This window comes from Hypomesus transpacificus, chromosome 14 (assembly GCF_021917145.1).
Source record: "Hypomesus transpacificus isolate Combined female chromosome 14, fHypTra1, whole genome shotgun sequence".
NCBI classification, from domain to species: Eukaryota; Metazoa; Chordata; class Actinopteri; order Osmeriformes; family Osmeridae; genus Hypomesus; species Hypomesus transpacificus.
The window spans coordinates 7,487,388-7,512,668 of record NC_061073.1 but is presented as its reverse complement, the minus strand read 5'-3'; the positions used below and the strand labels follow the sequence as shown (position 1 = coordinate 7,512,668).

At 40.3% G+C, this 25,281-nt stretch overlaps 1 protein-coding gene across 1 annotated transcript in view; it reads right to left on the bottom strand.

Annotated features, from left to right (window-relative positions):
• cib2 (calcium and integrin binding family member 2) overlaps positions 1-24,984 on the bottom strand; it is a 42,654-nt gene extending 17,670 nt beyond the window's left edge. Inside the window, exons 1-3 of the mRNA XM_047033206.1 lie at positions 24,386-24,984; positions 22,327-22,361; positions 15,266-15,377 (exon numbers count right to left, since the gene is read on the bottom strand). Coding sequence (XP_046889162.1) covers positions 15,266-15,377; positions 22,327-22,361; positions 24,386-24,436 — 198 coding nt within the window. The 5' untranslated portion in view covers positions 24,437-24,984. The remainder of the gene's footprint in view (positions 1-15,265; positions 15,378-22,326; positions 22,362-24,385) is intronic.
• Between the last annotated feature and the right edge of the window lie 297 nt (positions 24,985-25,281).

Genomic DNA, 25,281 nt, shown 5'->3' with positions numbered 1-25,281 from the left:
GATTACTAGCCCAACTCCCTCACCGCTCAGCCATCTGACTCCCTACATGTATGACACATGTAATTAAAAAATATATATTATCAAGGGAACATAATGGTCAGAACTGCAGTCATACACTTCAATGCTTTTTGAAATATGTAAACACCAGGAGACTATGGGCAGCAGGGGCAACCGCAAGCACACCCTCACAATTTCCCCAGAAATTGTATTCTCTCTAGTCTTAGTTCTTCCGACGTTTTTTGGCCTTTAACTAGTCCTGCATACTTTCATCGGTTCCTACAATTTTTTAATCAAAACGTTCAGCTCCTTCAGGAGATGTTGGCTATGACCTTTGGTATTTCTCACTTTTATACTTTTTAAAGAATTATGGTTTTTGTGCAAATTATTCTCCCATTAAAAGTAAATCCTTTCAAATCATTAAAAAGTTTCCTCCTCTTTCAAACTTAACTACTTCAGCATACTTTCAGCTAGAGACACCATTCAACCTTTAAAATGTTTACAAGACAGCCAGCTGCTGGCTGCTCCTTTTCTGATATTCAACTAAATTGTCAAACAAATTCCTCTGACGTTCATATAGTTTAACTAACAGAAACAATTTTTACCTTAAAATGTAGGAAGACTTGTCCTCTTTCAGCCAATGTAACTACTAAAGACCTCACATTTATAGACTTTCAGCTTTGAGCCTTGAAGCGAGAGCAGCCTTTCAAATTCTCTCACTAACTTCAATGGAGAGGTGGGTAAAATTCGTCAGAGAAGGCCGAAAGGAAGACAATTTTAAAACTGCCGGTAGAGTCGTATTTCTGACCGCACAGACATATAAAGGACATGCCTGGTCTTGGGTCTCGAAAAATATTCTAATTTTTTGGATTGGACGTATAGTTTTGCGTCTAGGTTAACTTGTTTGAGGTGTGGATTCCAGCTAAATTTGTTATTCTCTCTGGCCAGCTCGTTAGCGATCACAGCGTTGTATTTCTGACCACACAGACACATAAAGGATATCAATGGTTTCGGCACAGTCTTGGGTCTCGGAAAATATCCTTATTCTTTGGATTGGACTTACAGTTTTGCGTCTAGGTTAACGTTAGGTTGATGTTAGGTAAATATTTGTTATTCTCTTATAATCGAGCTTGCGCGATGGCTCTCCATAACTAAAAACGGTTTGACTTTGTCTTCCACTACCGACCAAATTGCCCAAACAAGGTATGTACATTGAGCTTAACGTGTACATAATCTAGCTAGATCGTTTTTACTATAGCAACTTTCACAGAAATCTGCAAAAATCGAGGCTCAAGACAGTAGCTGACCGTCACGAACAGCCAAACCGGGGCTGGGGATTGTGTTTGCTGCAGCTGGCGCTATTCCTACCAACAAATGCTTCGTAACTGAAGAGTTTTTACTTTTTATTGGCGATATTGACAACAGAGGTTAAGAAACTTGTCCTTAATCAAAAGATGGTTTCCGTTTTTAATTTGAAGCTGTAGATGTAGCTTATGTAGGATATCTTCCATTGCATTCTCTCTCTAGCTTCATGCCTTTGGTTATTATTCAAGCCTACGGTGTTAATACATACCACTTTGACACACTTGCAAGAAATGATCCGCTGGTTAGATGTAGCATGATCTTATGATTTACGTATAAAAACTCACCAGGGACAACGACAACATCAGCAACCCTGCACTATTTATTATTATGATGTCATCTTAAATTAAGTGTCTGAATAGGACTGGGTGTGCAGGCACACATGATTAGTTTCTCCTCCGTCTTGAACCTGAAACCTAGATTCTGGGTTAGAAATGTTGCCAATGACAAACGGTTGCTATGTTTTAAGAAATTAGGAACCAATCCGCTCTTCACTGTTCCACTGTCCTTCCACAAGTACTTTCCAGCTCTGAAAAGAGTTCCAGCAACTACATTTCTGCAAAATGTTCCCTTTTCTCAACTTATTTAGCGTCTTTAGGTGACTTCATTTTATAAGGATTGAAAAATTATTCAAAATATGAACATAATTCATCTCCCATCTCTTTCTTTAAACCTTCAACTTTTTTTGCTAGGACTTGTTGTGTTTCTTGATCAGGAAACTCACGATGACAAAGATTTATATGTAAACTTATGATTTATTCATTAAAGTTTATTTCAGTAACGCATGTTACATGTGCCGCCTTCACCATGCTTTCTTCTGTCTGGTGCTTCCTTGTTCGACGTCATGTGACGTCGAGCCCAGTATACCACATCTCCCTTATCTAGACATATGTGCACATGTAATACACCCAATCACATGTGCAGTAACTTAAACATAATCAAACTTAAAAACAAACTTAAATACATGTATTAATCAAATTCACCAATGTGATAACCTTATTTACATGTAATAACCAAAGTCATCAATGTGCCAACTTACACATCTAACTATCAACATTCTCAGAACACTGAATTTCAACTACTTCCATAGTCATCCTCTACTCCCTATAGATCCTAAGACCTTACATTTCTTCAATAAGCCTTTGCATTGCTTTTACTTCTCTACCTGACCTTTTCATTTCAGCAGGCGGTGTTAAAGTGTTGTCTGACCCAGAAGTGTTTGAGCAAGACTCTGTCTGATTTTGTCTGAGGCCCTCCTCTTGACTGCCTGCCTGTTCTTGTTCCGGAACAAGTAACAGGTGTTTTCTATTTCTCCTGCATGTTACTCCCTCCGGTGTCACTACATTGTATGAACTGGGTGCTACTGATTTTACCACATCGGCCTCTTCACTCCAAGTTTTTCCATTGTGCATTTTCACCCTAGCATTAGGTCTAAGTGCACTGAGTACCCTGGAACCTTTGTCATAGTACTTCTTTTGTTGCCGTCTGTTCGTAAGCCTGCTAGGAATGACTATATCCATTTTTCTGGTTCTAGAAGTGCTGGTAACCTTGTCCCAATTTTCCTGTTGAACAACAGCTCTGCAGGAGACAATCCATGCTTTGGAGGTGTAGCCCTATAGTTAAGCAATGCTAGGTAGGGATCTGTTTTTGAGTCAAAAGCTTTACTGAGTAATCGTGTCACTATCTTTACACCATTCTCCACCAGCCCGTTAGACTGCGGGTACTGTGGACTGGATGTGACATGCTTGAATCCGAAAAGTTCTGCGAAATCACTAAAAGCTGTACAGCTGAATTGTGGGCCATTATCCGTACGGACTACATCTGGGACTCCATGACGAGCAAAGACTGACTTTGTGAGTTATCACCTGACTAGCAGTAGTATCCTTCGGTAACGCCATCTCCGGGTAACGAGAGTAATAATCCATCAGTAGTACATAGTTCCTTCCCTCAAGAGCAAATAGGTCTATTCCTACTGTACCCCACGGCCTCAACACCTCATTTTCTTCAACCCACACTCTTTGCTCTGTTTTGATCTGTATTTCTGGCATGTTTCACAGGCTATATTTGCAGGTAATATTTGTATTTTATATTGTAAATTGGCAACTTATATTTTATTTTATTGTACATTTTATTTTAATTGTATTGCACTTAGTATTGCTAGTTTATGTATCCTTAGTATAGTTAGACCATATATCTAAATTTAAGATTCCTATATGTTTATTCGTATGCACCTTCCTGCCAAAGCAAATTCCTTGTCTGTGCAAACTTTCATGGCAAATAAATCCCTTTCTGAGGCTCTGAGTGTTTGCTCTATATCTGCGTTCATCTTTGGCCAGAACAACACAGTTTTTGCCCGCCGTTTACATTTTTCTATCCCTAGATGACCCTCATGTATTTTGATCAGCATATAACCATTCTTGAACCCTTAAATAGGATTCCATCCAGTTCAGATAATTCATCCCTGTATTGGCCATATGGATTTGGTTTATCTTGTACTGACCACCCACATTTTATGGCCTGAATGACCTTTTTTCAACACACATCTTCAGCAGTAGCATGTGAAATCACAGTCCACATTTCATCTGATACAGGGCAACTCTTTCTGATAAGATTTATATGTATGGTCTCTTGTTGCTCATACGTGGTTTGGTTCAGAACTATCAATAGCTCTAGACAATGTATCTGCTACGAGCAATTCTTTTCCCGGTCGGTATTCAAGCTGCAAGTCATATTTCTGAAGTTTCAGGAATTCATTTCAGTGGTGTGAATGCTAGACCTTTCTTGGCTATAGTTACCAATGGTTTATGATCTGTTTCTGCCCACACTGTTTTACCGTAGATGAATACATGACATTTCTCACATGCGTATGACGGCGCTAATGCTTCTTTTTCGATCTGCGCATAGTTACATTCAGATGGTTCCTGCCTTGGACGCATATGCAACTGGGCGCCATCTGGTTCCATACTGTTGTAAAAGGACCGCACCCACACCTGCCTTAGAGGCATCTGCTAAGATTTTGGTCACGCGTTTCTCATCATTAAACCTTAGTACTGGAGCATGCATGATTAATGCCTTGAGCTCCTCAAACTCTTTCTGGTGATTGCCGTCCCATTGCCACTCGGAAGTTTGGCACAGCAGCTGTCTTATCTGAGTGGTATGCATAATTTAAACTTTATTATGTCAAAAGAAATGTTCTCATTTCCGGCGTTTTCAAACAATCAGTGAAGTGTGGCTAGCAACAGCAGCTAGCTTGCCTCTAGCAAACTTCTTTTGAATTAGCCATGTCCCCCTAAATTAATGTCAAACGCATGGGCGTCAGCAGCATTTTGAGAGTTTGGGGGACACATTTTGCCGGTGGGTCTGTACTTTTTTTAAGATGTAGATGCAATTTTCCGCATTCTGGTGTATTTACCATAGTTGTTATCTATATACTGAGGGGCTGGACATAAAAATATTTTGAAAACGAAACTTCCCAATAAGCAATGGGACATCTTCAACTACCTGTCACCTTTCAGTACTCACCTCAGCAACAGAGCTGTCTCCACTGCCCCTGCATGCTGCCCCTGCCTCTGACTCAATTAGGGCTGCCACTAACGACTATTTTTCTATCGATTAATCTGTAGACAAATTTTTCGATTAGTTTTTTGTTGTTGACCATTTCAGTTCATTTTATTTTGAAAACAACAAACTATATTTCAATGACAAACAAACAAAGGCTTACAAATTAAAGTGCAAAACTGTAGGTTTAAACTATCGACTCGAACGTTAATTAAAATATTTCGATAAGGTACATAGCATATCCCAACATACACGAACACACACCCCTTTAAACCAAAAATTCCAAGGTGCTGGTTCTGGGCTGGTGCTTATACCAGTTCGGTAATGATTCGATAGCGATACTCGCTAATTATCTAAGAACTCGCCGGTCTCCCATCATGCGCAACCCGCCCTCTTCAGAGAATTCAGAACGCAGCGGCCCGTCTGGTCTACAATCTACCCAGACGCTCCCACGTTACCCCGCTCCTCATCTCCCTCCACTGGCTACCCATAACGGCCCGCATCAGATTCAAGACCCTGGTACTGACCTTCCGAGCAGTGAATGGAACTGCGCCCGACTACATCAAGTCTCTCCTGCAGCCTTACACCCCCACCCGCCACCTACGGTCTTCTTCAGACAACCGCCTGGTGGTCCCACCTCTCAAGACCGCCCGGTCCCAGCACAAGCTCTTCTCCTGCCTGGCACCCCAGTGGTGGAATCAACTCCCCACCTCCATCAGAGACACGGACTGTCTCTCCACCTTCAAAAGAAGGCTCAAGACGCACTTGTTCCGGGAGTACAATGGTACTTAGGAATGGTTTGCTGAATCCAACGCTAGTTTCCTCAAGGTTCACAATGACTCTTGCTTAGACTGTTGCTCTTGTTGGTTAGTGGTAGCTGATTTAAACTGTTGTATTCTTCTTTTTTTAGTTAATCCTATTTTTATTGCTTTCCTACAGGTACACCTGCACTTAGAGATCAATGTTGTGTAATTTTTAACTTGTTTAACTACATGCTCTTATGGTTTCTTCCCTTTAGCACTATTTTTTGGTTGTTCACAATATGTACTTCTTGTTTTTGACTACCCGCAATGCTGTGGGGCTATCTTGTTGTTATTATCAGTGACCTATGCACTTTGTGAAGCTCTCTCTTGGAAGTCGCTTTGGACAAAAGCGTCTGCTAAATGAATAAATGTAAATGTAAATGTAAGAACCATGTAGTGTACATTTACCACACACTAGAGCCGGAGTAGGGCTAACGTCTTTAAATCACTTCATACGCCTCCATTGTCCTAGCAACGCGTCATGGTTACGGTTAACAAGTTAGCTAAATAGCAAGAGAAAGAAAACTTCCGGAGCCGGCGATTGTCATGGTAATGCTCATAAACAGTCATTGCGGTAAGCTAATTCTGATGCAAAATAAAACATGTGGGAACACAGCCTGTTACACCTGAATCTGGACAATTTGATCATACCTCTGCCTTCTACTATCGAGGGATGGGAGGCCGACCTGAAATAAACGCCTCAAATAACGTAAACTAGCTAATTTAGCTACTTTATTAACTCTGTTGCTACGGACGGCGGGTGAAGCGATGAATAACCTGAAAAGCTCAGAGTCTAATCAGTAGCTAGCTACCTCGACAACAATAAAGTTGGTCGCATTTTAATAAAGGAGGTGGGACAAAACCTTGTCTACCTTAAAGCAGACATAGAGCCTAGTCAGAGCCTCAAAGTCGCACATCACCGGTCCTGGGTTTTAGTTTCATCGTCAGGTGAAATAGAAACGACTGGGTGCTCATGTGTTGCTGGACCAGGACACTACTAACCCACAAACAATCCTATATGAACACTTACATCCCACCTTTACTGGCAGTACTGCAACTAAATCTGTGGAGGTCTTTCGTAGCCCAAACACAAAGTAGGATTCGGATTTCCTTCGTCAGCTTTTTGTCCACAAAATGAAATTATTACACATACGATAGTGTTTTGGGTGGTCTCTTCAAGGCTAGGTTATTCAGCTACATTCTTTTGTAGTACTCATCTGTTGGCAGGCGATGGAAACTGTACCGTTTGTCACAAGAACAATCCCTTTTTGTTGTGGGTGTGTGTTCAACACACTGTCGTTGAAGCCACAGATTTAGCTAAATCTGGTTGTTAGCTGTAGTAAAGCCGCGAACAGCGCAACAGGTAGCCTACCAGAGCTACGCAATGACATTTTATAACAATAATAATAACAATCAAATGACAACATATGTTTAAAAATTATAGATGAAATTACTTTAGAAAGAATCACTGTTGACGGCAGGCTAGGACTAACGTATAGCAAACCGCAACTTCCGCTACTCACCGGAAGTTGCACCCATAATCATTTCTACAGTAGACCCCTGAGAATAAGGTGGATAATGAATTGAAGCGTTTCTTGTATTTTTTTATAATAATTTTTAAAAAAAGATGCGTCGATTTCAAATATTGATGTCGACGCATTTTCAGCCATTTTCAGTCGACCTAGACTAAATCTCAACCACCTAGGCTATATCAGGGGCCCTTTTGTAGTAAGGGTTGAAGCTAAGTTAATCAATTGTCCCTTTAGCCCGTTAACATTAGCGAGCTAACTGAGAACCGCAAATATCGGTTCGTCGACGGCTGATCCGCGTCCAAATCATGTGGTTAATTTCAATCAGGCTAAACTTATCAGGGCAAGTGCACGAGCACGTCCTACTTCAAAAGGCAGGAAAGGTCGATCACCAAAACCATGATTTTCTAACGGTATGATTGCGGAAAAGACGAAAGAGAAAGCGGTGATATTCTCGCCATCTGAGCAAACTATTATAATGAGTCTTTACGAAGACAATAAGCATATTATTATGGATAAGTCAAACACCGCCACCGCTGCCAGAGCAAGACAGGCAGCTTGGCAAATAAATTGCCGATAAACGAAATGCGTATTTTGGTAAAATGTATAGGCTCATCTTTAGTGCCTTACCCCGATCAATCAGATCACATTTCTTTAAATGTGCCTGCTGGCAGTAGGCTTAATGGAAATTAATCATCGAATGAGATCTTGCTAGCAAATCAGAATAAGTATAAAAACAAGGCCAAAGAGTATCTAATTGATACAAATTCATAAACACTTATGAGGATAGATGTAGGCCTACTGAAAGCCATGTATAGGGTGATATCAGGTAAAATGGGCCACTTTTTGGTAAATCGTTTGGGACAATAATACAATAGCCTACCATATATGCCTTTTCCATGTGTTTTCATGATAACAAATGACTGTTTTTGATCTTTTTTTTTTAAATGATGTAATAAAATATAATTTTTTAGGCCCTACAGTTCTTGAAACATCAGCTGTGCCAACTTTTTTCGCACAAGCAGTTTCAGGTCAAATGGACCAGCTGTTCAGGTAAAATGGGCCAGTGAAATTGCAAAGGGAAATAGCAATTTATCATCAATTTTAATTTTAAAACACAGCTGCTTATACAGCCACATAACATTTAAACTGCATTAAACCAAATTATTCATATGTGCCATAATAAAAAAAATTGTCCTGAAGCCCAGACTCGTCACAGTTCCATATATATGTGACGGTGTGCCCTCAATACCCAGCTCGACCAAAAGGCTCTCATACTGGTTAAACCACTGGCTAACCACCTCTTTGTTGAGTCCAGCAGCCCGTGCTGCAGACAGGACCTCTGGCTTGCGCATCCCAAGCTCTGGGCTGCGCTTTAGAAAGATCTTAAACCAGTAATATCCAGCCCTCCCTGCTGTCTTGGAGAAACCAGATATGTTGTTCTTGGCTGCAAAATCAAAGGCCACTTGCTGGACATCATGTTTTGTGAAGGAAAACCCCCTCTGCGCCAATGTCTTGAGGGTGGCAGCAAGCTCCCTTTCTACCTCCTGTGGAAGGTAGGGCTTCCGCCCTGACACATGTTCACTTCCAGTCACCTTTCCACTGATGCGTCTTTGCAGTGGGGATCGCGGCACCCCCCCCATGCTCTTGATAAGAGGTGCACACTCACTGTAATTCCTTTTTTCTCTCCCTCCATGTATTCATCCAAGGCCCCCTTCATCCTCTCCTCTTTCCACAGATTGTAATTGTTTGGCCTTCCTTTCCATCCCTGTTTTATCTTTGTATCCTTTCCTCGCTGGTCCTTGCTCCTCCTCTCTTTTCTCTCTCTTCCTTCTCCCTCTCTCCTCTCCTCTCGCTTCCATCTCGTTCGCCATACTCACTGTACATAAAATATCTACTACCATTATTACTGTTGGGGGGGTCATGACACAGATGATGGCCCATTTTATCTGAAACCATGTTACCCATTTTACCTCAGTGGGTTAAGGTAAATTGGACCACCAAGAAAAAAAAAACTTTTTCAAAGAATATGTTCATATACCAAACTAACAACATTATTTGTGATTGATGCCATCAAGACAGATATTATGCATAGTTTTTTTATGCGCATGCTTTTTAAAAATAGTTTTATCATCCTTATAATAGTTTATTTAGATTTGGTATGCCAGGCTACTTACCATGCAGCTTTCTGGTGCAGGCTTGTTTGAATTATTGGCCCGCCCACCATAGCAACCATAAAGCAATCAAATCCCTTGTTACTTGTCAGGGCTGGGACCCCCAAACCTTAAATGGCCCATTTTACCTGATATCACCCTATATATGTGTATATGCATGTAGGCCTATGTGTAAATCCCTCTTTGATTTCATTGACTGGGACATGGCCAGGGAATATGATGAATTGATTCATCAGCTGGTTAAGCGCCAAGTACACTTTTCTTACAGCAACGCATGATGTGGCTTTGCCAATGTTTTCTGCATCGCTTATAGCCGACTGTATAAAAATGTAGCCTACCTGACGCGAAAAACCTCAAGGCTATGCAGAGTCTGAAGCACAGTAAAAGTTTCAACTAGCTTTATTGTCCATTTCTTCATGTCAAGACATATAAAGAAATCGATATGACGTTTCCCACTCTCCCACAGTGAAACATAAAAAGCACAGGCACAACAGATAAGACATTTCTTAAAACATAGCGTTACATGTTCACATACAGCAGCATAACCTTAAAACTTGCTGCGGCGTGTGATATTTGCAATGTAGGCTAGGGCCCGAAAAGGTCTTGCAAATAAATGAGTCCTTGTCGGCTGAATCGATATCGCTCAAACAAGAACTCATCCGTGTGAAATAAAGGATCTTGGCGATAGCAAAGAACTCTATTGGTATGGAAAGCTAATCGAACTAGAATACATCTCCTTGGTCAGCTGGGTCTCTCAAAAAGGGAGCTGCCAATTATGTTCCGGGGGTGTGGCAAGCTTATCCAGATACACTTACGTTAGCCTGCTCTCGAGCAGGTTAGTGCTAATTGATATGTTACTATGTTGAACGAAATGCGAAAAGAGGGGCGCGTTTTATCTTAGCCTGAAAATTAGCTCGCTAAACTGCTTAGCGAGCTACGACGAATAGCCCCCAGGAGACATGGAGATGCATTGAGCATCTGAGCATTATTCATATTAATAATTGAAATAAGCTTAGGCCGAATCCCAATACTCCCCCTTACCCCTTCACCTTACCCCTTCCCCTTAATTTACCCATAGCCCTCGAAAGTAAGGGGTAAGGGCTACATAGCCCTAGGAAATGGGACGCCACTTAGTTACAGGTACGTCATCTAGCACGTATCGATATCTCCAAAGCAAGTAGTGTTATGCACTGATATTAAACGAAAATTGCTGCTAATGGAGTTTACTTAGAACTGTAGACATGCTAGTCAAAGAAATGTGCAAGGGGTAAATAAAGTATGGTATTGCCTAGTGCTAGATGTAGGTAAAAAGCATCTTTATCTAGCTAGCTATAATCATAATGTTTGCAGAAGGATCTTTGTGACTTAACTAATGCTATTATAGTCAGAGAATGTCTCATAAGGGTGCTTTGGCCACTGAAGGGAAAACTTGGGCAACTCCAGGGGTGAAAGTAAGCTGGTACTGGCCGGTACGCTGTACCGGTAAGAAATGTCTTCCCGGTACGCCGGGACACACGCATAGGCCCGTCGCGACAAGGCAAGCAAAACAAGCAATTGCTTGCGGCGCCGAGCTGGCTTGGGGCCCCAAGACAACGACTGGTTAAGAATAACGACAAACTGTGTCAGAGCCCCTTTGAAAGTCAATGCAGTAAAGTGCAATGACACTGTTATCGGGATCCCCCTCAAGGGGCCCCTCTCATGATCTGTGCTGCTGGCAAAATACAAAACCTCGTCGGTCGGCAGTCATCATGAAGCGGAATTATGCTTCAGGAAGCCAGAAAAATTTGTATATTTATTTTTTAGCTGAATAGTTAGAACTTAACTATTCAGCTAAAAAATAAATACATTTTGAAATTAAGTGTTTGCAATTTATTCATAATCAAAAATGATACAGGTGGGGTAAAGAGTGATACTAGAGTGATAAGAAGTCCTAGTGAATGCTTGATAAGTAGACTATAAAACAGTAAATAAATAAATAATAAATAATTAGGCTAAGTGAAATTTTCGGCCTGTATCATAGTACCACCAAGAAATAAAAACTACTTTCGCCCCTGGGCAACTCTGACTTACTTTCCTCTTCCTCGAAAAAAACCTCCTTATGTCCATCCCGTCTGTGGAACAGTCATGTCTGAAGTGCTTGCTGCAAGCGCGATGCGTCGATCTAAGAGTATGGGAGTTGAATCTGCGTGCGTGATACTGTTAGTCTAGAGAACGCGGAGTGGAATTCTATTGCTATGGGTATTCTCCCTACTGATAAAGTGGAACGGATTTGATTGTGAAGCAATGGAAAGATCGCTGGACTAGTAGACCAGTCATGCACTAATATTTTGATCGCAAATGTGGGGGGGTCCAAAGTACTTTTTTTTTTAAGTGAGGGGGAATGACCCCCCCCAAGTTACATTGCGGCGACGCCCATCGTGACACGTATTTACGTTTTGGGGGGCATATTTTCGGTTAACAGACGGTACGGTTTGAATCGCAATTCCATCTGAAATACTGCCAGTGACAACGTTGTTACAGTAGCTTGTTCCAAAGCCTTGGGGGTTCGCTTGTTGCAAAGGCGGTGCGCTTTTTTTAAAGGGTGTTCTTAATGAATTATGCAATATGAGTAGGCCAAATGCTTGAAAATATCACTAGAAGGGAAAACGGACCCACCTGCAACCGACGCAAGCAAGCACACCTACAATTTCCCCAGAAATTGTACCCTCTCTTATTGTTCACATCTGTCATGGGAGTCTATGGGAGCCCCAACCACATAGTCAAAAGTTGGTGAAATTTGACACACTCTTTGGGACCAGTCCCCTCATCAATTTCACCAAGTTTCATGTCTCCCATTCCAACCATCTAGCGCCACCAATGGGTCAAAGTTGAAGGAGTGTTTACACAGGTTACCTTTGAACCTTATAACGCATTTTCCAAAATGAGGTATCATTGGATCAAGAAAAGTTCAACGCACTCTATGACGTCATACCCAGTCATATAGATCCAGTCATACAAAACAGCAGTCATTTTAAATGTTAAGGAGAAATGTTTTTTTGCTACTCCTCTTACAATTCTTTTCGAATCTTCTTCATTGCCACAGATGGTCTTCAGACCAAGCCTCACAAGAGTTATCCCCTGGAGCTTTGATTTTCACAATCGGTTGTTAGTTACGGCCAATCTGACGCATGTTAACTCGTGATACCAGATGAATTGATGAGGCTGCCATTTTAAATGAATGAATAAAACTTTTTCCCCTACTCCTACACATTGGATGGATCAAGCATGTCATGATACTGGTTTATCTGTTTAGTGAAGCCACGTATGCCACAGTAGCTGTCAAGCAGTATAATCATAATGGTCACGATAATGTTTCATTGTCTGGGATTTATACTCAAGAAGAGTCAGATTTATTATCAAATATAATGATGGAGTGGACATGTAATCAAATAATTTTCAGACCACAATCACCTTGATATGTCAAAATATGACTGAATTACAGCTTTTATACTTGGGTCAAATTTGACAACCCTTCCCACAGGAGAAATGGCTTAATTCCCAGCACTGAGAATAGCTCACTGGGATAAGATGGGTTCCTCTGAAGTTTAAGGTCATAGGTTCGAATCCAGCCACAGTCTCAAACATGTCATCATACTTGTTTATCTGTTTAGTGAAGCCAGGTATGCCACAGTAGCTGTCTCAACAGTATAATCATAATGGTAATAATAGTGTTTCAATCTTAGGGGATCTTTACTCAAGAAGAGTCAGATTTATTGTGCTTTGTAGATATGTGTCCTCTAACCTCTAGGGGGGCGATCCCGTGTGTGACACGTTAACTTGTGATACCAGACGAATTGTTGCCGCCATTTGAATGAATTAATAAAACGTTATTTTTTCTTCACAAAATGTATCAAATATTCACCAAATTTGACACAGATTATCTTCAGACCACAATCACATTGACATATCAAAATAGGACTGAATTACAGCAGTTTAAACTTGGGACAAATCTGACAACCGCTTGCCACAGGAAAAATTCCTTATATTTTTACACAGTCACTGAAATCTGATTTCTAGCACTAAGAATAGCTCACTAGGATAAATTGGTGTCCTGGCAACGTCAACGTCAGAGGTTCAAATCCAGCCAAAGCTGACAAGCTTGTCCTGTCTCTGATTCCCTGTTTAGCGAGACTATAAGCCACTGCAAAGGAAGCCAGGTACACCGCAGTCACTAGATGTCGAAGGTTTCTTTTGGGTCATCTGACCTGCTTGGCCACCACATCGCTGCTTGCAGCTATATTCTTTGTATCTTTTTGTGAACCACAGTAAATACTTTTTTCTATATTTGAACACTAAGTCAAATAACCTTGTTGGTTAGTGGTGAATGATTTAAACTGTTGTATTCGCTGCAAAATATTATATTTAGTTCATCTTATTTTTACTGTTGTTTGCTTTTTCTACAGGTACACTTGCACTTAGAGATTCATGTTGTAACTTGCTTAACTACATGCTCTTATGGTTCTTCCCTTTGGCACTTATTTTTTGGTTGTTCACAATGTGTGCTTCTTGTTTTGGCTACCCGCAATGCTTTGGGGCTATCTTGTTGTTATTATCAGTGACCTATGCACTTTGTAAGCTCTCTCTTGGAAGTCGCTTTGGATAAAAGCGTCTGTTAAATGTATAAATGTAATGTAAATGTAAGTCGTGCAGCACCCATCGTCGTTACAGTGTCTATATTTCTCTCTCTGGAAAACTCACAGTAAGCTGATGGAGATTTTATATCCACATTTTATAATCAGCGGTCTCATCACATCCTATAAAAACAAAGCTCAGAGAGTTGGTCAACTCTAGGAGTCTGGCTGCATGATGCACCTGGGGGAGAGTGGGCAGAACAGCTTATTGCTGCAGAAACTGCAGGATTCAGACCAGTGGATGACAAAGAGGAGTCTTCCTCTATGGCAGTAAAGCGGCATGCTTTCGAAGTCAAGTCACTCATGTCATCTAAATAACCAGGACCTACAACCTAGTATGTTGGACAGACCCTGGCACAAAAAAGGGTGGGAATGTGCAGTGAATCACTCCAGCCTTCTCAAGGAAGCTCATTAAGATGCTGGGCCGGAAGGGGGGAGGATTAATGGTTATGAAGCCTGTGAGGACTTCTGTGTCCTTCTGTGGAATGTGCTGTCAGGACTTCATCAATCCTGGCTTGAATGGTCTCCATCTTCCTACACCTTAAACAGCCTCCCTTTATAGTCCCTGTAACCAGTGGACAGCTTCACAGGCTGGGCCAATTATGTCCCCCACTAAGACACATTAGGAGACCTTGCAGAATCTAGAACCTGTGTGCGTGGGTGGGGGGGTGGGGGGAGTATACAGTATAGGCGGCAAACCTTTTTTTTTACAAAACCGTATTCCAATGAAGTGGTTGTCTCCACATTTTAATGTAACAAGAGGGTTTAGGTTGCAAAGCTGTATGTCATGGTACATTCACTTTTACAGGATTAGAGTGTTATATTCTAACCCCACTGAACTTGCTGCGTTGAATAAACTGTACTCGCGGTCATTAATATAAAACAAATTCTAACCAAAATAATAAAAATGCTCATTTGATTAAACATCGCAGGTAAACTGGAGGCCAGAGTTTAATTGTTCCATTGATATTCTAAAAATGGATTTATCTGACTCCAGAATTATTGAGCGTCAACTGACTGTATTGCAGGAGACCCCCAACAACAATACAATTGATAAAGATAACACAAAGATCATCCACAATGAGGTCACTCAGCCTAACCACAGAGCACTTTGTCTTGACAATAGTATAATACATTATTGATAAAACTACAGTTTATAAAAATATCCATACATTTAACTCTGGCATTGCTACTATCAGCGCTAACGGTACTTTGACATCAGGGTCATTGGTGTAGTCCATTGGTACTAGATGTGGGGCCAGTTCATGGTATCTGCCATGTAACCTGGAAAAAAACAAGGAAAAAATACAAAAATTACATATTACATACAGTATCTGAACCTAATTTCATTCAAATAGTTTATCGCCTGTCAAAAAAGAAATAATGTGCAAATGAAATAAAACGCAAGTTATCAAGCCTTGATCCCATCTGTTGAGAAAAACCTGAAAACCAGATTGTGACAAACCAGAAGTCTTACTCCTGTATAATATGACCTGCCGACCTCAGTACCCAAGGACAGCTACATTCACTTAGTCCTCCTTATCTCTCCACGCAGGAAGTTGTAATCCCCATACAGGCCAGCAGCTAACATGCATTAAACACGAGGATGTGCAGAGATCCAGCAGCACACAGGCAATAACCAAGTGATTTAAGGGGGATAAACAGACAACATTTATCATGGAACTGAATGTTAGAGAAGACTGAATCGTATTTGTTTAATTTCATGTACGCATCACTCATTGAGATGTCAATACCATTACAAAAAACATAATTTATTTAGCCTTTGGAACCTTTGGAAATTGTAAAAATGTATCGTCAGTGACGAATGGACATTGTCAGTGATATGGCTGATTCAGAGGAACCAAGCCTTTAAAGCCTGTCCATTGTCTCTCACTCCCCACAGAGAGCCCTGGTAGTATGCCAGGAGGAGAGGGATAATGACTCATTCTGAGCAGAGAAATAAAGTACATGGACCTATGTTGCACGGCAGGCCAGTACACAGTCACAATACAACAGATTCAATACTAGAATCAGGACATTTGAACACCCTTCCTCGTGCGCATAAAACATATGCACACTGACACACTCACATACATAACTGCACACAACAAATATACATGTACTGTATGAACACATTACACACAAACCGACACACACGTGTGCACATTATACACACACTTGTGCACATGCACATACTGTGTAAACCAGTAAAAATCAGAAGCAGAAGTCTTAAATCATCTTTCATCACTTTCATCTGTAATTACTTGAATAGGTCTAAAAGCGATGCAAGGATGTCACTTGGGCAGCATTGTTCTCTGGTACATTAGATCAGCCCACTCATCCAGCGACCCTGAGATCCTCTGGCCCGTGGAAAAACCCTTCCCTGTTCCTTTGTACCCATGGTACCGTTATTCACCTTCAAGGACATTGGTCTTTGAGGATGACCCCACTAAGTTAAACTCAAACAAACCTGTCAAGATGGTGGTGCGTCACTGACACTGCATCAAATGATATACCTCCTTATGACCGTATATTTGCTGACTGGCTCTAATATTAATAAACGAGGGGTTTCTTCATTGGAAGATTACTGCTCTTCATTTATTTTAAACTATAGCACTACCATATTTTCTGCTCCGATATCAAAGTAAACATTTGACATAATTCAAAATAAGAGTTTCAAATTTGGAATCTAATAGAAATGTACTGTACAAAAATAAGATTGAATGCGCCAATGTCAAATCACCCCTCTTCTTTAACCTTGCCGGATGGTGTCACAATACTGTATAGTGTAGACTTGTGCAGCTGGGTACAGAATCAGAGTGTTTTATGAAGGTCATAAAGTGCACGACTCCATTAGGGTCTCTGGTAATTGTCCATTTGTTTCCAGTGCACTGCTGGCCTTTTTATCAAAGTCAATCTCAATGTCATTGAAAAGGAACAGTCACTAGCTGTTTGTTACATATAAGCACTAAATTATTGTTAAGCTTCAAAGATGAACTGATGTGATTATTAACATTATTATTATTTGATATGATTAGGCAATAATACACTGTTTGTAGCAATCCAGACTAAAAACACATATTCAGTAGCAGGAATGCAGCATAAAAAAATACATATAAATATCTGTTACCACGTTACAATATCTAGTCCTAGATAAATTGACCAAAAAGATCCTCAAAATAGTTCATGGAGATTCTTGTATCTGATAAGCCATCCAACTTATCCCAGGGCAGACCTGTTTGTTAAACATGTATGTAGAAGTGAAGTTGGGGCTCACCCAGACTGCCCTGTTGTGTACAAGTGCTACTCAGATTGGTCTGTATAACAGATCCTGGAGGCAGTGAGTGACGCAGCGCTCTGAAGACAGGAGATGAAAGCCTGTAATGGCTTACTTCTGAGGAATATGCAGTGGCTTTAGTGGACATAAGAAACAAATACATTAGACATCTCATTAACCCCATCTCTTCCTTTGCTGCAATCACTTTGCTGTGTCTCGCTTAGGGCAGGGGCTGGTGCTTGGAATGTGTCCAAATCTGTTGGTCATAGACTGGCCATTCAGGAATGGTTCTCATCGTATCTGGGAAAGTACTGCAACTGACACTAAATACCTACTAATACTGTTGTAGTGAGGTCAGGCAGACCACACAGAGCCAAAATTTTGCCACACCTGAAGAGTGATTCAATCACATCAGACACACCTAATTAGCCCTTGTAACACCCTCAGTATGCTGATTACCCACCAAACGCTGACGCAAAGGAACCATAGAATTGAGGGGACGGGACCTCCCCAATCTCAGCCCTCCTGCTAGTTTGCAAGCTTCAAAGGGCCTGCTTGAGACAACACGTCTCCAGCAACCATTTGCTGTCCGTTTTGGCGGCAGTTAAACAAAGAACATACCGTAATCAGAACTTTTGAGGAAAGTTCTTCAGACTTCACCTTTACCACAAAAGTACAAAGTGGAGAATGATGAGAAGGATATTTGTGTCATGTTTGTTACTATGTTTTAATGTTGTGTTAATTCTTGGTATCTACACAAAGCTCTCATAATAAAACAATCATTCAACTATATTTTCTAACTGTACCAAGATGTCCAGAACAATATTTGAGCGATCTTTTGACCCAGCCAGAGACCAGATCACACCTTTGGTAGGTGTGAAGGAAGGAGGGGGGAGGTGACAACCCAGCTTCCCCCAATCAACGTCTGACCCGAGACTGTTAAAACTCTAAGATGACCATCAATCTCAGATTCCAGCGAAAGCAACCATGGCATGAACGCCATCGGGATTGGCGTTCCAAAGAACGTCCCCAAGCTTCTCCTGAGATTCAACTTTATAGTGATCGTGACACCATCTGGACGTTTCAACAGAAGAACCAAAAACGCAATTAGCATTGCGACTTGACTGAGATCCCGCAGACTCAGCCACATGACCCGGCAGCGCAGCCGCGCTTTCACTTACATAATGTCCTAAACCAATATTAGGGTGGTGCCCCAAACTTTATGATAAATTAAGTATTTATATTTTAACAGGAGGAAACCACGCTACACTGTACATACCTAGCTACCCACTAATACCTACCTACTGTTACCTACTTACATCGTTGCATACAATATAACTTACAGCCATTGCAACACAAGCAACCTTCACTTAATTTATCCCTTTTAATTAATGTCATACATTTTACAAGAAAATTATATCAAATTAAGCATGAGTCTGAGGCTGATACAATGTGCAAATTCTAAAGTAATCACAACGAAAGATCAACTTTAATTTTATCAGACAGTCCCAACTTAAAACTATGTTCTGAAGGACTGTCATTCTTAGGTTTCAGTTCCGAGAAGTTTCAGCGTTACAGATCTCCAGGAAGGTGGGGAATGTGATCCCACCCCAAATGACACTGAGAGCAACAGTGAGGTCAGAAGGTGACACGATCTGCTCACAGGATTAGGGGAAATATACCCTGCTACACCACAGTAGAACCTTCCAGGTCATTATTTACTTAACACAATTTCACATTGCAAAGCCGTTTTAAGAGCTTTCTCAGCAACAAACAACTCGCAAAAATACAACAATAGGCATGTGTACACTAGTATACCCAAACAGACATATATACGCACACAAACATTACACACACTCAAACACATTGTCCTTTGCCCCTTGCATTTACTGTTGTGCTCGTACAATCCTTGTTTAATTTGTTTTTATCTTGCAGCCCTTTCCCCTCAAGTGACTTTTGCCACTTTCTGCCATTGTAAATAATAATTTGTTCTTAATGACTTGCCTGGTTAAATAATGGTTGATGAAAATAAATAAAACACTCTCTCACACACACACACTCTACAAACAGTATACATTTATTTGTATATTTGTACATTTTATATAAATCTAACATTTAACATTTTTATAAGAATGTTTTGTTCACATAGGTGTGGAATAATTAATTTAAATTTTACAATGAAGACTTTCTTTATAGAAAACTGTCATAGGGAGCAGGACAAATAATTTCAATGTACCTGTGGTTGAACTTGAACACACACAAACACACACACTGTAAACACTAATACATATATTCCATCAGATAAGCAACCTGTCTTTATCATATTCCATAGGTATAAGTAATGGATGCTTGTTTGAGTAAAAACATAAATTATAGTGGAATCAATAACTGTGGCAGAATCTATTTGTATTTACAAGTATGAAAGGGGAGTCCCTCAAGTTCGATAATGTATTGTATAAGAGAACATTGGACAAGATGACAGAAGCTGTTTTATTGCATGACAAAGAATACTACTGCACATGGATGAGGCAAATTATTCTTAAATATTCTTATTGAATGATGTTACTGTATGTCTACTTTGTAAAGTGTCAAAGAAAAGCTCATCTATTTTCATTACTGTACATTTCAATATTTTTGGTTCCAAGAAGTACTTCATTCTAGACAAGCAAGTGTTGTGAGCCTTACCGTTGAACGTTGAACAGTCTAGTACTAAGTTATCCAAAGATATTCAGGTTATTGTTGAAATATTCCTTTGAAAATAAAATGTTCTTTTTATTGAATCAACCTTCTGACTGAGATAGATAGTGTTAAAATGTTGCCACATTTTACATTTATGATACATGATAATTATATTAAAGACAAACAAGCATTCTAGATAAACCTCAAAAAGGTCTGTACTGTATTAGTATTAGGGGTGCACCGATCCGATACTAAGATCGGATATCGGCCCCGATATTGACAAAATAGCTGGATCGGGGATCGGAAAATGTAGCCGATCCACTGGCCGATCCATGCAACCTTTAGATGCTTGAGTTCTTAATATTTCCGACGGTGCCCACAGCAAGCATAATTTTCGAAGCAATGCTACTAGCTAGTGTTACCTGTTAGCCTTCTCATTAGTAGGCTACATATTAAAGCCATACAGCATTTGTCGCATAGTTTTTGTTTATCGGAAAATATTCAGTTGGAATTTTCGAAACCACATATGCAACGTTACGCTGTGAGACCCGCATTCGAACAATCACATGTGCTACACTACTTGTTTTACACTGTAGATTCTACCGTATAGTAGAGTCGTTGAGCTGCAGGAATCGGCGTGCTCCTAGCATTGTGCTTTTGGATGTGCTTGATTAAATTGGTACTATTGTACTTTGCAGTACTACCACCACCCCTCAAAACATTTACTTTGCAAACAGCTGACGAACTAGTTGGCGTTGCAAGCGTGAAATATCTCCACACAGCCAACTCTTTGGCTCGCTCCATGTTGCTTTTAAGTTTCTGTCCACTGGTTGGACACGAGCTGTACACCGCACGGTGCAATGCTTCAAGCTAAAAACGTCCATGGTTTACACACCAGCGACAACAAATAAATAAGAATTCAAATATTTTTTACATGTTTACAATGTTTGGTTGCTGTTTGATTGCTATTGTATGTTTGACCAATACACTATTTTGTTTCTACTGCTACATTGTATTTATTTTAATAGGACCTACGTTTGATTACATTCTATTTTTGCATTTGTTTTTTAAATAACAAATAAATAAGAACGCAGTAGATGACACCTGTTATTTTGTCTTAGTTAGGAAAGTCTGGTGCCTTTAGTCTTTTCCACATGGTGGAAGGAAGGTATAAGGTGGGAAGTATACAGTTTATCATTAATTCAACAACGGGATCGGATCGGTATCGGGTATCGACAGATACACAAAGCCCAGGCATCGGTATTGGTATCGGGACTGAAAAAGTTGGATCGGTGCATCCCTAATTAGTATAGTTACATTTGTATCTAGATTCTCCATCGGCTAAAATAAACATGCCAGAGTTAATCTGATTGTGTGAGTAGATGAATTGTCCTGGTTACAAATGTATTATTTGTGACAGAGTATGTAATTATAACTTCTGCTCTGTCTATTTACAGTACAATCAGAACCGATCCTAAATATTGTCATACTGGAAGTTCTTTTTCCAGCCATGTATGGCGGAGGAAAGAAATCAATTGACTTTCTGATCTTAATCAGAAATCCAAAATGTTTAGTTTTGACAATCATGACGTCATGCAGGAAAGCAATACAAGTAAACTGTTAAAGAAAGGGAGGCTTGTACAAATAGGGTAACTAACTACAGCTACGACTTAAAGGGCTAGTTTTGTTGTTTATACAGGTTGTATAGAATTAGTTTGAGGTGTCCTGAAAGGGACCAGTCAGAGCCACTGTCAGGGAAGCTACGCAGACATTGCTATGATGTTTGTGTTGTAAAAGAAAAATCGGTTGTGGTTGGTTGTTGGTGGTTTAGTCAATTATACGCTTTGCTGCCTGCTGGCAGACTGCTCCAGGGGGAGATTCTGATAGAGCCACATGAAGAAATGAAGCCCTTGCAGAAAGACTAGAGATTTAAATTGCGTCTGCCTAGAATGCAATCTATCTGTTCTCCCAATGTGATATTCTCAGAGACTGTGCTGGAACCTTGGTTTGAACCTTCCTACCTTTGAGGTAACTGGCCATTACAAGGTGATCAATGGAATAGTCTGTGAGCCATGTAGAGAGCATAGCTAAAACACAATTGTCGGCAATTATAATACCCTTGAATCATGTATCTCCAAGGTATTGGCAACAACATCTGCAAACAAGGACAAAAACCAGGCACTTTACAGTTTCTGCCCCTGTTGAGGAAATCAAATGAGTCAAGTGCTACAGTACAAGTTATGCTACAGTTGCAACAGCAAGTGCTACAGTTCTTACCGAAGGATTTCTTTGCGTGTGAAGAAAGTGCAATCCTGCAAGAAAAAGAGAACAAAGGGTCAAAACAGAACAAAATACATCAAGGAATTTACTAGTGATCTATACTTACAGGTTTACTGGTAAACATTGACAACTTAAAATAACATAAATGATCATGTTGCTGTTTTGCTTGCATTGTTTGTCTACAGAAAGGAGCCTAAGTTGCTTTTGAGAAAATCCCATCTATGAAAGAAAGGTCTGAGAAGGTCAGCTGTCGACAACAACCCCTCTCTGGGCTAATGCTTCTATACAGTGATGACGCTGTGTCAGAGTATTGTCACCTGTCTCTCGCCACAGTGACAGGTGATCCAGGGGAATATGATCATGGTGTTGTCTATGGCTATCCATGCCACTGCACAAACAATCCTGCTGTGGGCACCGTCTGCTCTACAACTCCTTATACTTCATGTCAATACATAGCCTTTGCCCTCCCCCCCACTGTGAGCAGACAGCTTCCCCGCCAAGTCAGCCAGCCTCTGGAGACAGCTTTATTAGCCAGAGATTTAGCTTCCCTGTTTACCCTCTTCACTGTTGTTCTGGCATTCCATCTTAGGACCAACATAGGAATATCTACAAGGCCATCCAAGCAGCTTTGGGATTCATGTGCATTAGCATTTGAATATTGTTAATTGCTTATTAGTTTGAAATATAAGGACATCATGATTCTGTTTGACGTGAAGCCAAGCTACAAATTGTTGTTAAATAGAGCACTGAATACATTTTCACCACTCTTACCTCTAGTCCTATTTACTTAGTAATTATTTAGTCTGTGAATCAGTCCATTCAAAGTCTGACACACTGAAATTTCAGTGCTCTGTGTGCCATACAGACCCATCTCTAGTCCAACACAAGTTAGAAACTACAAGTGTCATATACAAGTCATATTGGTCAGGTAAGCATTTTGATCCCAGTGTAATCCCGGTGTAGTGTAATCCCAGGTGTTTTCAATATGCTAGTTTGTCCATTTGCAGTTTGATGTAAACTATGTGTTGTATTGGGAAAGGAAACTCAAATTACACATTGTGTAAATACTTTGTAAACTACGGTAATAATATGTGCAGCATCTAACATTTGAAAGAGCAGGAAAGAAACATATAAGAAAGATACAGGTTAAGACCTGTAGAAGTAACCAGAACCTCTTGGGGTTGAGTTATCTATTGAGGATATAGTTTCAAGGCATGTCATCAGAAGGCTTGACATCAATAATTAACTTGTATCTAATCGCATGACAAACCTGTGCAGAATAAGATGTTGTTTATTCACAGCCCCAGCAAATGCAAGATAATTCCAGACAAACCACAAAATGACAAGATTGTCTAAAATAAATATTGTGTGTGAGAAGAGACAAAGCCATGTCTATTAGACAGTAAACTGAGGGATCTGTATAATTTAGCCATTATGTGGCTGTGAAATGGGAAGTGTGACTGACCACTCTTTATGCAAATTGTAAACCTTTATCTGTAAAACTGCCCATTCAACAACAAACTGCTCAGATTAGCCTTTGCACAAAATAGTCAGGTTATTTGGATTTTGCCAAATGAAGATTTTTGGGAAATCTTTGCCTACTACCATTAAAATAAACTGTGAAATTTTACTGGTCAAATATTCATCTTTATTGAGACAGTTAACCACATTTTAATACGATGAGTGAGAAATCTAAGGGCTGTTGTTTGTCATAATCCTGTCTCGGACAGGTCATCATTGTAAATAAGAATTGGTTTTCAATTGATTTTACCTGGTTAAATAAAGGTCATATATAATACAACAGGAAACAACCGTTTGCCCACAAATGTTATCCTAATAGGTGCCATCAGAAATGCAGTTATAGGGGGAGAGAGCTAATCGTTTTGATGAGGCTTGTTAAATAACCACCCTTGCTAAGTATTGTAAATTGTTTTCCAGAATACTGTGGCTGTTGACAAATTTGACATATTTGAGGGCTTGATTGACACCATTGCAGCAGCCTACATTGAACATTATCTTAATTTTCACTGAAAAAGAAGCATGTTCGGGTTCTTACCTGGTAAGCATCGAGCTGTTCATCAGTAAATATCGTTTGCTTGTTACCCATCTTAGCCGAGTAATTTTCCTCTTAAATAGATTCATTACATCTGAAGTTCGATGCGTTTTCTCAATTCTAGGCATTTAGGGCATTTATACAACGCGTGGTCAGTCAAGAAAAGACTTCGCATACAATTTCTGAGTCGACTGACTTTCAAGTCCTCCAACAGTTGGTGCGTTCACGAAAAATATGCTCCATATAGGCCTACAGCCTATTTAAAAAGTAATAATAGAAAGTGAATATACTGTTGAATAGCTGGAAGTACGAGGTCCATTGCAGTCGAGTCGCTGATGCCTAGGTCTTTTTTTCAGCAACGGCTGCTGTCCACTGCCACGACTGTAAGCTACTTAAGAGTGGTCCACCACCACGAACATGCGCTACTTGTGTCATAGCCTAGGTTACTACCAGAAGGTAGCAACCGTCTTACATAGGCTACCCCAAACGTGCAATAATGTCTCTTCGTGGTTTGAAACCATCTAGCGTTACAGCAGGGGCGGTTTTAGGCACGGGCAGACCGGGTGTTGTATCACACGATGCATGACTCTCTGGATTGGCAACCCCTCGCGGGAGCGCGCGAATCAAAAGAGTGAAGGATTTCGTCTTGATATTGCAATCAAACGAAGGGGAAACAGAAGTCTCACATTATACCTTCTTTGTTATAGAATTCAAGAGAAGAATGTCGGTTATCTGTGTAAATATCAGATGCTATTTTCAACACAAAATCCTTAAAATTCGTCATTCAAACCGTATAGTAACGAACGTAAACCAGCAGTCTTGCTCCACGACATCGCATTCTGAGGAAATATACCCAAGTATGATTACCTAAGGAAATTTATTTTATGTAGCAGGTTCAA